The sequence below is a fragment of the Ambystoma mexicanum genome, chromosome 11 (genome assembly GCF_040938575.1).
Source record: "Ambystoma mexicanum isolate Mex_15411 chromosome 11, UKY_AmexF1_1, whole genome shotgun sequence".
Lineage (NCBI taxonomy): Eukaryota > Metazoa > Chordata > Amphibia > Caudata > Ambystomatidae > Ambystoma > Ambystoma mexicanum.
This window is the reverse complement of record NC_090934.1, coordinates 801491220-801504316: the sequence shown is the minus strand read 5'-3', so window position 1 is coordinate 801504316 and position 13097 is coordinate 801491220. Positions and strand designations below refer to the sequence as shown.

The following is a 13097-nucleotide window of genomic DNA, read 5'->3' as shown; positions in this document are numbered from 1 at the left end:
AATGGTGGATTTTGAAATTTAGCAACATTTAAGAGCAGTCTCCATCGGTATCTGGCCAGTAGGGGGATAAGACCCAACTCATGTATAATAGCGTTTGGCATGGCATTTGGGAAACCAAGAACCTCTTTCCAGAAACGACCCTGCAAACAATTCAGGTATTCACCTAGCTCAAGTAGACACATATCCAAACCATAAAGCAGGATCGGCTCGATCTTCATAGGATAGTATTTTAGGAATGGAAGGATCGGAAATTTACATAGCCTGGAAAATAGACATTTCATATGGGATAAAAGAGATGCCTGCCACATTCCTATAGATGAAGAGTTACTAAGATTATACCCCGAATTATCTCATTTCCAAAACTCAATCAAAGGAAAGGCAAGCAAGTGAAGGGTTAATTTCAAACACTGGAACTGTAACATAAAATGTGAAGTCCAGTATCAGATGATCTCCCAATCCCAGATCCCAAAGATTGACAGATCCACAATTCCCCTTTACAAATATGGATACAGAAAAGTAATTATCCTAGATAGGCATTTGCCCCTATGCCATGTGTAAATAGGAGAATCAACCACGGTTATCACCTCTATTTGTTGTAGATCCCATTCAGAAATGAACTGATCCCAAAACCTACCTCTTTGACCACTAAGAGAAGCCGAGAAGTAAGATGTAGACCTGAATCCCAGAGAACAATCACAATTACAATCACCCCCAAGAATTATTTAGCAGTCAGGGCACACAATTGCCCATTTATCAAAACGATCGGATACATTCAGAAGGAAACCCTACTGATTGTGCCGAACTGTGTTCCAGTCAAGATTACAAGCAACAATGCCCACTTCCTGCCCGTAGAGTTAATACAGACCACTGAAAGACTTTCTGATGAGTGGACCAGTTCCGAGGATATTTTTAGATGTAAATCAATAGCAATTGCCAGCCACAGCTTGGTCGCACAGAGTCCCCTCGGGAGGCAGGAGTAGTAAAGGTCAGGAAAGCACTAAGAATGAAAATGAGAAGAGGTCATTGTTTCCTGAAACATAGGGATCTTACATTTGTGCAAAGTATCCGAAATTATGAAACCATATATTCAGATTGGTCAGACCACAAGCATTCCAAAACAAAATATTAATGGACTCGAGGCTAGGGTGGAGACAAGCCCTGCTTAATAGCAGAAAAGGTTTTTTAGGGCTGACTCTACCCAGGACCAATCCTGGCCTTCTTTGGACAACCTTGAGAATTGAGCCACCATCGAGTCAACTGAAAAGGAGGCATTGTTGACTGGCTTCAAATCTTTGGATACTACAGGAGGCCCCTGTATTCAATATGAAACAAATTCACTGGCTTCCTCCTTGGAGATAATAGCATGCAGTTTGAAGCCCAGTGACTGCAAATTACAGCTCTGCTCCGATATAAGATTAGCAATTATTACAGACTGAAGGCCACAAAACATATGATTATTATTAACTAGCAGCAAAGTGATCCACTCAATGTCCGAGTGCAAAGGTCTAAGTGCCGGAATCAGTTTGAAAAATTCCAGCAATTTAGATCTATTCAGTCTTGATGCGCTCATTTTCAATTTGACATGTAATCAAGCATGAATTTCTGGCCCTGAGAGCCGGCTTGGACCAAACCATTTAAAGCACTGTTTAAAGGTGAGCAAATACACCTTACTCCAAGGTGAGAAGTGCAACAGGCTCTTGCGGTCGCACTCAGGGCTGGCCTTAGAGCAGGGCCGCCTGGGGCTCCCTGCCATTAGCGGGGGCAGGGGTGCCACATGTTTGTTTTGCTGCCCGGTGCACTGCGACTTCTAAGGCCAGCCTTGATCGCACTCACAGGCTGGGCGTCACATCAGAGTGATTCTTTCTGACTCAAAGTGAGAGGGTTTAAGCCCTAGTTTTGGCAGCGCCCATGAGCACACTAAATTGCTGCTTCACTTTATTACTGCGTCTTGGACGTGGGTCCCTGAGGAGAGTACTAAGAATAATATATGGGTGTGTGGTGGTCGCCCCACCTTAAAACAGTACTAGGTGAAACTATAGCACCCAAACCAAGTAGCCAAAACATTGCTTCCTTAAAGAAAAAGTCATGCAGGATTGAAATGAGATGCAAAATGGGAATGTTTCTACAAAAATTACAAGAGCGGTCTCAATTTCATAGATATGTCTTACATTTGAATGATTCCTAAATTATGTTATGTTATGTTATATGTATTTATACAGTGCACATACGCCCAAAGGCATCTTGGCGCTAGATAGTTGAGATGAGGAACTGATTGAACAGAGTAAAACCTAAAAAAGGACGGTCTTCAGGGACCGTTGAAAGGCCAGATGGTTAGTAGTAGCTCGAAGAGCCCAGGGCAGCTGATTCCAAGCCATTGCAGCTACTACAGAAAAAGCATGGCCACCAATCCATGACTGTCAGACATGAGAAACTAATAGTAAAAGGGTATTCTGAAAACAGAGTGGACAAGACAGAACATGGTAAATGCATTTTTCCTGAAGGTACTCGGCTCCTAACTTGTAAAAGGCTCGATGTACCAGACACATTGATTTGAACAACATCTGTTTCTCAATCGGAAGCCAATGCAACTGTCTCAGCAGCAGCGACATATGTGCTTGTGGAAGAGGGCGCAGAATTGCTCTGGCCGCCGCATTCTGGAGCAACTGGATGCGATTTGTCAGATGACGAGTTTGACAGTAGTAAAGTGAATTGCAATAATCGGCTGTACTAAGCACAAGAGCAGCTACCACAGGGACATGGAGATCACAGGGAATAAAAGGGAGAACCTTCCTCAGGGTGCGCAGCTTGAAATGACCAGATTTGCAAACTGCACCAACCTGCTCTGCCATAGAGAGGGAAGCTGAGAACTTCATCCCCAGATTTCTCACCGAGACGGATGGGAACGGGCCCAGGGAAAGAGGCAAGAACTCAAGAGTTCAGAAGGAAAGAGGGCTAGCCGTGCCTACTACAAGAACCTCAGTCTTGCTACCATTGAGTTTTAATGAGTTAATAGCCATCCAGACGCCCATATCCTCGAGACAGCTTCTAAGCCGGGAGGTAGTTTTGGGACGAGTAGATCGAGGCGAACCAGAATCTGCGATCGTCCGCGTAAGAATAGAAACAGAAGCCATGTGACAGAATAAGAAGCAGAAGAGGGCAAATGTAAATGTTAAACAAGATTGAGATAGATTGTGAGCAGAAAGGAGGCAAAGAGACAGACTGAGACGGAACAGCCAGGAAGGCGGCAAACCAACTCAGTACTTGGCCGCACAGGCTGGCACTAGACAGACGTGAGATCAGAGTGGAATGATCCAGTGTCGAATGCCGCCGACAGGTCCAACAGGAAAAGTGCTCCCACCCCACCCTGATCAACTAGGTGGGTTAAATTGTCTAGCACAAAGTTGAGCACCGATTCGGTTCCTCTCCCTAGCCAAAAACCGGCCTGAAATGTATCGAAAAACATGGAAGTGTCCAGAAAAGATGACAGAAGTGGAGAAACAAGAGCTTCCAAAACCTTCATCAAAGAGGGGAGGAGGGAAATCGGCCAGAAATGTGCAAGCACGCCAGTGTCTAGGGAGGGTTTCTTCAACAGGGGTAGCACACCGGCATACTTCAATGTGCTGGGAATAAACCCCTCTTTAAATGACATATTCACTGCCGTAGTGATATATGAAATCAAGTCTACAGAAATGTCTTTAAGTAGAGACAACAGTATAGCATCAGCAGGCGAGGCTGATTTATGGCCGGCAATGCCTGTAAGGAGACAGGGAAAGATAGCCATGAGGCATTAGGTGCTGGCAATTAGGAGGATACCTGAACAGTAGCACTCCCAGTACAATTGTCTCTAATATCCTTACAAATAGATTCAATTTTTTAATGAAAGAAAGCGGTTAGGGAGTAAAAGAGCTTGTGAGGGTTCAATCGAGGCACCAGTCTTCATAGGTATAGAAAGAGATTGGACTAACTCAAATAGTGCTTTGGGGCTATTAACAGCACATTCAACTTTATCACTAAAAAAAGATTTTTGTTGCAGCCAAAGTTGCCTTTTGATATATTGACAAGTCGAGGTGAAAGGCAACGATCAGCGGTAAAATAAGCACCGCGCCACTTCCTTTTAGTTTGCCGGCAACCAAGTTTTAAGGCTCCGAGTTCTGCAGGGTTCGGACACGCGAGTTCTTTCCTCACAGAGCCTAGAAAGTGCCAATAAGTCGGCCATTATCCTGAAGGAGACGTCCAGAGCCACTAAGGTGCAAGGACTGTGTTGTCCACAGTGAGAGAGAAGTGTGGCTGACACAGAAGGTTCCACATTGCAGCAGTTCAGTTTGCAACCAGCTAGTTTGGAGGATCGCAGAACTGGGCCTGGCTGAGAGATGGAAAAGGAGATCAAGAAATGATCTGACCATAACACAGGAAGAATAGAAGACAGTGATAAGCGGGTCAGGAGTGCAAATAAAATCCAGTATATTGCCTAGCTGATGGGTAGGTTCATGAACCATTTGAGGGAGCCCAAGATCCGTCGGCAGAGATAAAAGCTTATACCTGATTGGTGTTGGTAGAGTTAATGGGGAGATTAAAATCACCTACCACCAAGATTTTGATGCTTGATCTGTAGTGCAGACACAAAGTCAGGGAAGTCAACACAGAAGGGGGATCAGCCCCTGGCGGACGATAGACTAGAATAACAGTGAATGTTCAAACGGGCGATATAGAAATGCAAGCAAGAAGGCATTCCATCTTCAAGTTGGTGTACTGGGGTAGAGCAGACCACTTTAAGTGGATTTATACATAATACCTAGCCCACCACCCGGGTGACTAGATGAGCGGCCAACATGTGCCAGACTATAATTGGGGGGAAGAGCTCGGACAATTGAGGGGCCAGAAGAATCCCTCAACCAGGTCTCTGTTAAGAACAAGAGATCCAGTTGGGAAGTAGCCATGAAATCATGGCAGTCCAGCGCATGGGCAACCAGTGAACGAGTGTTAAGCAGACCGCAACGCAGCATTTCACCATTTAGTGTGGAGGACATAGGCGAGGCTATCGCAAAGCCTGGTGGCCAGATAATGGCAGCAGGTGCCAGTGAGAGTAATAATTGCCGATCTAAACTACCAACAGCAAGACTTTCATGTACGCCCTTAGCACGGACGGGCACAGACGGCTTGCCTTCGGTGTGCTGACGGTGTGCCCACTGCGACCCGTCCTCTGTGCGGGCAGAAGTACCGGCATATATGATGCCGTGGGGGGGCTCAGAGTGAGGCAGAGACCGCCCACTCTGAAAGAGTAAGAGGACTGGCTACAACAACGCTGTTCTGATAGAATTTACAATAAAGTAGCAGCGTTACTTCTGAAACACGTCGTTAGAAGCAATAAGATGTAAAGTAACATACTTTTTTTTAAAAACAGCTCAGACACAATGAGGGGCTTTGTAGTGGCTATCCTGCAAGGACTGCCTCAACTCTCCTTCAAAGTTCTTGCTATAACCATTTTAAACATGTTAGAAAAGGCAGTCTTGTGCAAATCAATGTATGCTTGATTCAGCATTCCAATACGTTTTCCACGCATCTAGGAATAGACGTTGGGCCTCATGTTGACCCACATTAACACTGCTTCTTAGATTAACAGACTAGCTGATAGGTTGGGTTCTGGTGTCGCCACAATATTTTTACATGGTTAGTCCTGGGTTAGATACAATGCAAGGGCATCTTGAGGTGCGGCTCATAGCTGTAAGGTGGCAGAACGGATGGTAAAACATAAAGCTTATTCCAATTAGAAAATGTATTGGCTTCCTCACTGTCACCGTTCCCTGTAGCCTAGGCAGTCATGTCTCTAATCTCCAAGTATTAGGACACTCTTTGTTAGGGGTATTCAATTCCTGATCTCGGTCCAGGAAAAGAAGATTGATAACGCTTTGATCCGCTCTCATCCTACAAGGGGAGTCCACACTAAATACTTCCTCCTGGGTAGCTAAGTGGGGACTATGAAGAATAACCCAGGACCCTTCACACTTTATGTTGCCAATACCCACAAAAGGTGAATGGAAAGAAAATCCTTGCGCTAAGTGGTCTGTGGTAGTTATTTCAACATGTAAGGCCTTATAAAAGAGTTTATCCAACCTAAGTATTTGCAATAGCTTCGTCTCCCAATAGCTGGTGGTGGGCAAGCCAGTTTATCTAATAGGACACTTCAGCCATGCCACAATTCCAGTGATGGCACCTAAAAGAATAAAGTAAAGCAAACAGGCATCACAAAGGTGTTTTAAAGTGGTGACTTTTTTATAGCCACAATGATGGCATATTTTGTAGATAAGGGCATTTTAAGAATAAGTATGTATTGCAAGATACCCTGTGACACTCTTGGTGACCTGGCATTTTGTGGGTTGCTCTGAAGAGCGACTGGAAATTAAAGTTCAACCCAATTTCAAGAAAAAGGGCGCTGAAAACCACACCATTTAAAAAGCTGTGGGTGACAGTACAAGGTTATAATGGGAGAAGTATTTTGTGAATATCCCTTATAGAACAATACCCAGCGACCATGTTCTAATTGGACTATTTGTGCGCCTAAATACGTACAATTGTGAGTTTTCAAATTTCTACACATTTGTATGTATTTATTTAATTACCTTTAATACAGGGTAAGCATGTAACATAGTACAGGGTAACTATGAAATGGTGGTACCAGGAGCCTAATTGTGGCAGTGGGAGCAGAAGTATGGGTGGTGATGTCATAACAGCCTGCAGCGGATGTGAAACGCCATGCACAGAACCTTGAGATCCCCTGGAAATTTGATTTATATACATAATAAAAAGAAAGATGTGCCATGGACCAAGTGGCTAAAATAATGGCTCCAACTAGAACATGGCCATAATTAGACTTGCCACATCAAGGTTTTCATGCAAAGCGTTGCAGGTTCGGCTTGGAGAAGGCTGTGGAAAAAGCAAGAAACTCAATTGGGCATTGGCGCATTTTAGGACTTCAGATTTTCTGATATTTCGCCACAGTCCGATAGAGAAGGACATAACAGCATGGGGTCAGAGCCACATATGGACCACTACCCAAGTTGGGGAGTTGGCTCTGGAGTACATTTTTGTCTGTTTTGACAGGTTTTAACGCACTTTTGTCTGCTTGCAGTCAGAAATTTGAATAAAAGAGCCTTATTTTTTCTACTCTTATTTTAATGTACACCTTCAGTCTGCCTCGATGGGGGTGTTACTACCCCATGAACACACATCGATAAACATGTTCGACTCCCACTTCTCTCCATCCTTGTGTTTTATTTTAATTCTTTCCAAATTTAGATTTTCTTACCAAAGGCCATTTCTCGTTTTTAAGGGAGTTTCGACCATTTCTCGTTATCTACTTCTATCTACCCCGCTTTAATTTCTGGACATTGCTAAACGAGCGTGTTATTATACATTGTGTAATTTGCATTTTTATGTTTTTTGTATAAGGCCGACAAAGGCTATGAATCAGCGGGAAGATGACATGGCATACTTCACACACACACACACACACAAATAAATATTACACAATGGTAGTACTTAGCTCAGAGAAAAGGGGCACATCACACAATGTAGACATAAGAAGCAGACTAGAAACTTACTGAACCTAAGAATACACTGATGCCCCGCATTAACAGGATTCGGTAACTTCAGTATGTTTACGCGTATGTAACAAGACCAGAGACATCAATTGGGGTTACCAGGGGTCTCAACTGTGACCGTTGGCAGCTGCTGTGCAACCCCTGGCACAGCCTCTGTGACCCCTGGTTACGGGTGGCAGGGGCAGACAAACCGAAAATAAAGAGGGCTCAGACGAGAGCCCTCTTTACATTCACCCGCCAGCACATGTCCTGGGAGATGGGGGGGGGGGTGTTGAGGCTAAAGAGGAACGGATGCCAACCAGGTCAAAGGCCATGTGACATCACTTCCGCTGCCCAAGGCATTTTGGTGAATTGACATGCCTGAACAAGCAGTTAGTAAAAGGAAATGTAACAGCAGACATTACTGTAGATGTTAAATGGAAAATACTGCTGGGCTTGAGAGACTAGATTGAGGGTTTTGGAGCTATAAATCATAAAAAAAACCTAACAAAAATGAAACTTTTTTTAGGCAAAATAGTAATAAGTGTAAAAGCCATTTATTTTCCTCAAAACAATTATGTTAGCTGTACATTTATGATGACAAATTGGTACACCCCCACAATCTTCATAACTGTCCATTAATTGATTAGATCAGCAAGTTGCAAATACAAATAAAACCCTGGCAGTACTGTTTTTTTTTGTTACAATGTGCTCCAATTAAAAAGCAACCCAATGGATTAGAATTCGAGAAAGTATATTGATGTTAGGCTGCACCTGGAAATGGTACCCTTGCTCGTAATGGCAAACATTTTCAGGGTGTGTGTCTAATTGAGTAAGAAAATCTAGTGCTACGTAGTAGAATAGGGATTGCCACTTAATCAGCATGCATTTTTCCATTTATTAAAGTAAACCTGAGGACGAGCTACGAATTAGTTTATGATCTACGGCCCCTAACTTTGACTGTGTGTTGTTTTTCAAAATAAGTCAATTGCTATTCTCAAATTTCAATTTTCACATTGTATTTTGTATACTACAACCTTCCGGCAAGTGAATGTAAAAATATATCGAACTTTATCTGTGGAGTGCAGATTCATCTCAATTCTCTGTAGTGCGTTATTTCCATGGCACAGAAAAACGAAACAAAAAATGAATAGGAACTTTCCAATGTGCATATTTATTTTAAAAAGTATTTACCTGGGGTGCGTTCGTGGCCACGAGGAACGCATTTGTACGCCCCGGATGATCATAATCATGCATTGCAGCAGCTATGAACAAGGCCATCAATTCTAAGGCAGGTATATTTGAGCACAGGCATCCATAGCCGTCATCTGTGATCAAACAACTTTTTGATGAAATGTACGCAATTCGACATGGTGCAATTCCACTGTCTGAATCTAGAGGGGGGAAAGAGAATGAGGTCTTAAAATGATAGACATGTGAAGAAATCGCTTACGACCAGAATTGTTTGATTTCGTAAAAGTCCACCAACAAATGTTTGTGCTTTACTTTGGGCGACAATTAAAGGGCGTTGCTTATTTGTAAAATTGAGGTGATTCTATCCCTTCATTATTCATCTTAATAAAGACATTTGCACTTCGATGTATTTCACCCTCTAAACTCTTACTTGTAAACCCTCTTTGTGAGCTGTGCTTTAAAACATTGGAAATGTACTCCAGTACCAGAATTGCGCTGAACATATTATGGACAGTAGCGAAGTACATGCATCTTGCACCCACAAATCCAACTCAGCCTTCCCCTTCACACATTAGCCGTAGATAAATGAGGGTTAGGGATAAACAAAGAAATAGTTGATTAATATTCTCTTACTCCTAAATGTGCCCTCTACTTCCACAAAATATTGAGTGCTTTCAAAGACAAGAAACGGAACAAAAAAGCACAGGGAAGAATTTCTGAGCACAGTGTCCAAGTTGAACATCAGCTGTTGAATTCATAATGGATCTGAAGAGTATGATTTTGGCCCAATGAGCTTCTTTGGTTGGCCTAATAGCTAAAAATGAAATGGGGCAGTGTATCTGCAAATTAACAGATGCACTGAATGAAATCCTTCGCAAGCTCACAGACTTATGTCATCTCTATGTTTCATGGCCTCTGTTGTCAATCTTCATTTATAGAAGGCATGCTTTATGGGTGGTTGACTACATCTCCATAAAAGGGAGCAGGTATCAGGTGTTGTGTGCAAAAAAAAAGCAGAAACAGTGCACATGTTCGTGGGAAGGTGAAAGAGAATGAGGGCTGAGGACAGTTTTTGCCTTTGTTATCTTCTGCAGTATACTGAAGAGGCAGAGCAACAAATGGGGAGCAATACACTACCTCAAAACTTACAACATCAAGGATGCCATCTTGGGCCGAGACTGGAGATCGCTTACTCCAAAAACACATTTTGTAGCATTTCCAATGTGCTGATAGCCAATCCTCAAGGTTTCCTTAACCTGCAACTGTTCTGCACACTCCATGCAACATTATGGTGGGTAACCAGATGTCATTGTACAGTCCCAATTATACATGATAATTCCTGTTTTCAGCTTTGGGTATTAGGTGGCACTTAAGCACCACCTATAAGGTGAAACCATTGCAGAGTCCAGCTAGGATGTAGATGACATGTGGGAAGAGGGCAGGGCTTGTGGGGGGTGTTTGGCATTTGCTCACCCATTGATTGCCCACGACCTGCTGATACCTATGGCGGTTCCCACGCTTTATCTACCGTTCCCCCTCCAAAACGAATCCTCCAGGAATATGTTTGAGCTAGCTCTATGGAGCAGTAACATGAAACTTTGGCTGACAGTGCTATTTCTAAGCAATCGCTGAGAGTTAATGCTTTAATTGCAACTGGCGTAATTAAAACATCCTAGCCAAGTGTGGCGTCAGCTATTTGATTTATATGTGTCCCATGCATTGAAGTCCTGTTAAAAACAAGCATCGTCAAAGCAAATAGTTTTGGCTTGTGTGTATGTATTAGATAGGCATTTGCAGGGCAGTGCTATCCTATGCACAAGAGATCACACCGTTTTTCAGCTGTTACCATTTCAGGTTTTATCATAAGAATGCCAACCGAATGCCTACACAGAAAAAACATTTGGCTTTGCCAATGCTTGTTTCTTTATGTTGTAACACTTCAATTGATCAACAGCTGTTCATAAAAATGTAACAAGCCACTCCAAAACAATATTCACACAACAGAGTGCTTTTTACGGATGGGGCAAACTCAGATTAATGGCCTACAAGCATGACAATCCCTCTGCAACTCTTTGGTACAAGAATCAGAAACTTGTTTTGTAATAATATTTTTTTAAAAAATATTAAATAACATCATAATACAAGTGAATTAAACCTGAAAAACTGAGGGCAAATACACGCTAAGCATGAAATTCACACCAAAAACAATACAATCGGTGTGGCCTTTAATAAACAGCAATGAAACAGTACAGCATCGAATTATCATCAATTATTCAAAACAAACACCCGTCTTGAAGTCAACAGATAAACATTTAACAGAAATATAATTATTAAATATATGATCACAATCTCTTAGTGATAGAAGTTTGGGCAGCCAAACCTCAAATGACTCTGAGTTATTTGCCATTGGAGACAACAGAAAAAGGCAAGCGAGTTAAAATATCTGCAAAGGGCCTACGGGAATTGGAAGCACAATTTGTAGGTTCTCAAACTCTAAGATCGACAGAGCAAAAAAGTAAAGAGATTGACCTAGATTATACACCCTTACTAACTAGGTTTCTAATGGCCCCAGCAAAAGCATCGGCCGTGAAGAAAGATCACTCTCATTCTCATGCATACAGTAAAGATCTAGTAGAGAAAAGGAAGGAGTACAGAAAACTCAAAAGACTAGCACAAAGGGACCCATCTTTAGAGAATAACGAAAACTCGCTAAAATCGGCACGGCATTACAGAAGCTGGCTTCAAAATCATCGCCATCAGCTGTATTTGAACGATTCCCAGCAAATGCTGTCGACCATCTGCGGCAAAAAGCCTAAAGAGTTCTGGAACTTGATCAAAGGAACACAAAATAATGCTAACGAGAGTATCCAGAACAACATGGGTGAGGCACGTTGGATCGAACACTTTTCAAAACTATTCGCACCCATCAGGGTAGTGAATATAATTGAAATTTCCAAGAGTGATCGCCATAAAATGACAATTCCATGGTCAATCCCCGATGACAAAGAGTCCATCTTAGACAAACTCAAGAAATTAAACAACTCGAGGGCTCCAGGACCTGATGGGATCAGTAACTTGGAACTGAAAAAAAATCCTGAGTGTTGGGCCAACATCATGAGTGAGCTTTTCGCAAATTGTAATAGAAAAAGAGCAATACCATTAACATGGTGAAAAGCTAACATCGTGCCCATTTACAAAAGAGGTGCTACTGATGATCCGAATCAATACAGGCCTATTGCCCTCCTGGACGTAATGGGAAAAGTATTCGCGTCTCTGGCCCTAGAGGCGTTCCAAAATTGGACGCGCTCGTCAAAAGTAATGGACCCACTCCAGAACGGCTTTATTAGAAACTCTGGAACATCGACGAACATCCTACTTATGAGTGCTTTAAAGGGAAAGGTTCTTCAAAGTGGTAATCCAATCTACGTTGTCTTGATCGACCTGGTCCAAGCGTTTGACCAGGTAGATAGGGAGCGCCTTTGGGCAAAATTGGAATCAAAAGGTTGTCCGGAGTCAATCTTAAACCCTATAAAGGCTCTACACCAAGGGACCTCAATTCGAGTTCGCCTGAGTGCAGATGGTCGACTTTCGGAAGAAATTGAAACAGCTCGTGGAGTCAAGCAGGGTTGTCCTCTGGCCCCATCGCTGTACAACTCCTATATCGCAGACTATGGAGACACCATCCACACGGTTAGACATTTTCCCCCGACGATGGGAGGGGAGAAGATAGATCGCCTATTGTACGCGGATGATATCATCCTGATGGATTTAACACCTATAGGCCTTCAACGCCAATTGGACAATATGGTATCATATATGTCTGAAAACAACCTGCGTTTAAATAATGCAAAGACAAAAGTGCTCATTTTGGGCAGACCTGCAAAGCGGAATCCTAAATTCACTTGGCACTGTGACGGTAAGAAGCTAGAAAGAGTGGAAGCCTTTAAATATCTTGGGATTACAATTAGCAACGACAAAGATGAAAAGACCATGCTTGAAACACTCTGGGTAAAGTTAAAAAATCTCACAGCCCAAGCTAAGGCTGTGGATAAGAAATACGGTCGTTTTTCGATTTTTCCTATCGTGAGATTTTACAAAGCTAAGGTCGTTCCGGCCTTAATTTACGGCATGGATGCAATGTTGCTGGCCCCGAATACCATCTGGGAGAAATTGGAAGCTTTCTTTTGGCGAAGGGTCCTTGGCTTAGCCCAATCTACACCAATTGCACTAATAAGACGAGAGTTATGTACTTCCTCAATGTTGGCAATAAAATTGAGAGCCACCTTGATGTTATACCGCAAGGTAATAAATAATCCAGAAGCCCGA

The 13097-nt window shown here is 42.7% G+C and overlaps 1 protein-coding gene across 1 annotated transcript in view; it reads right to left on the bottom strand.

Moving 5' to 3' along the window:
• Positions 1 to 13097, bottom strand: part of PDE3B (phosphodiesterase 3B) — a 2257139-nt gene that overhangs the window by 417229 nt on the left and 1826813 nt on the right. Inside the window, exon 12 of the mRNA XM_069623736.1 lies at positions 8772 to 8971. Coding sequence (XP_069479837.1) covers positions 8772 to 8971 — 200 coding nt within the window. The remainder of the gene's footprint in view (positions 1 to 8771; positions 8972 to 13097) is intronic.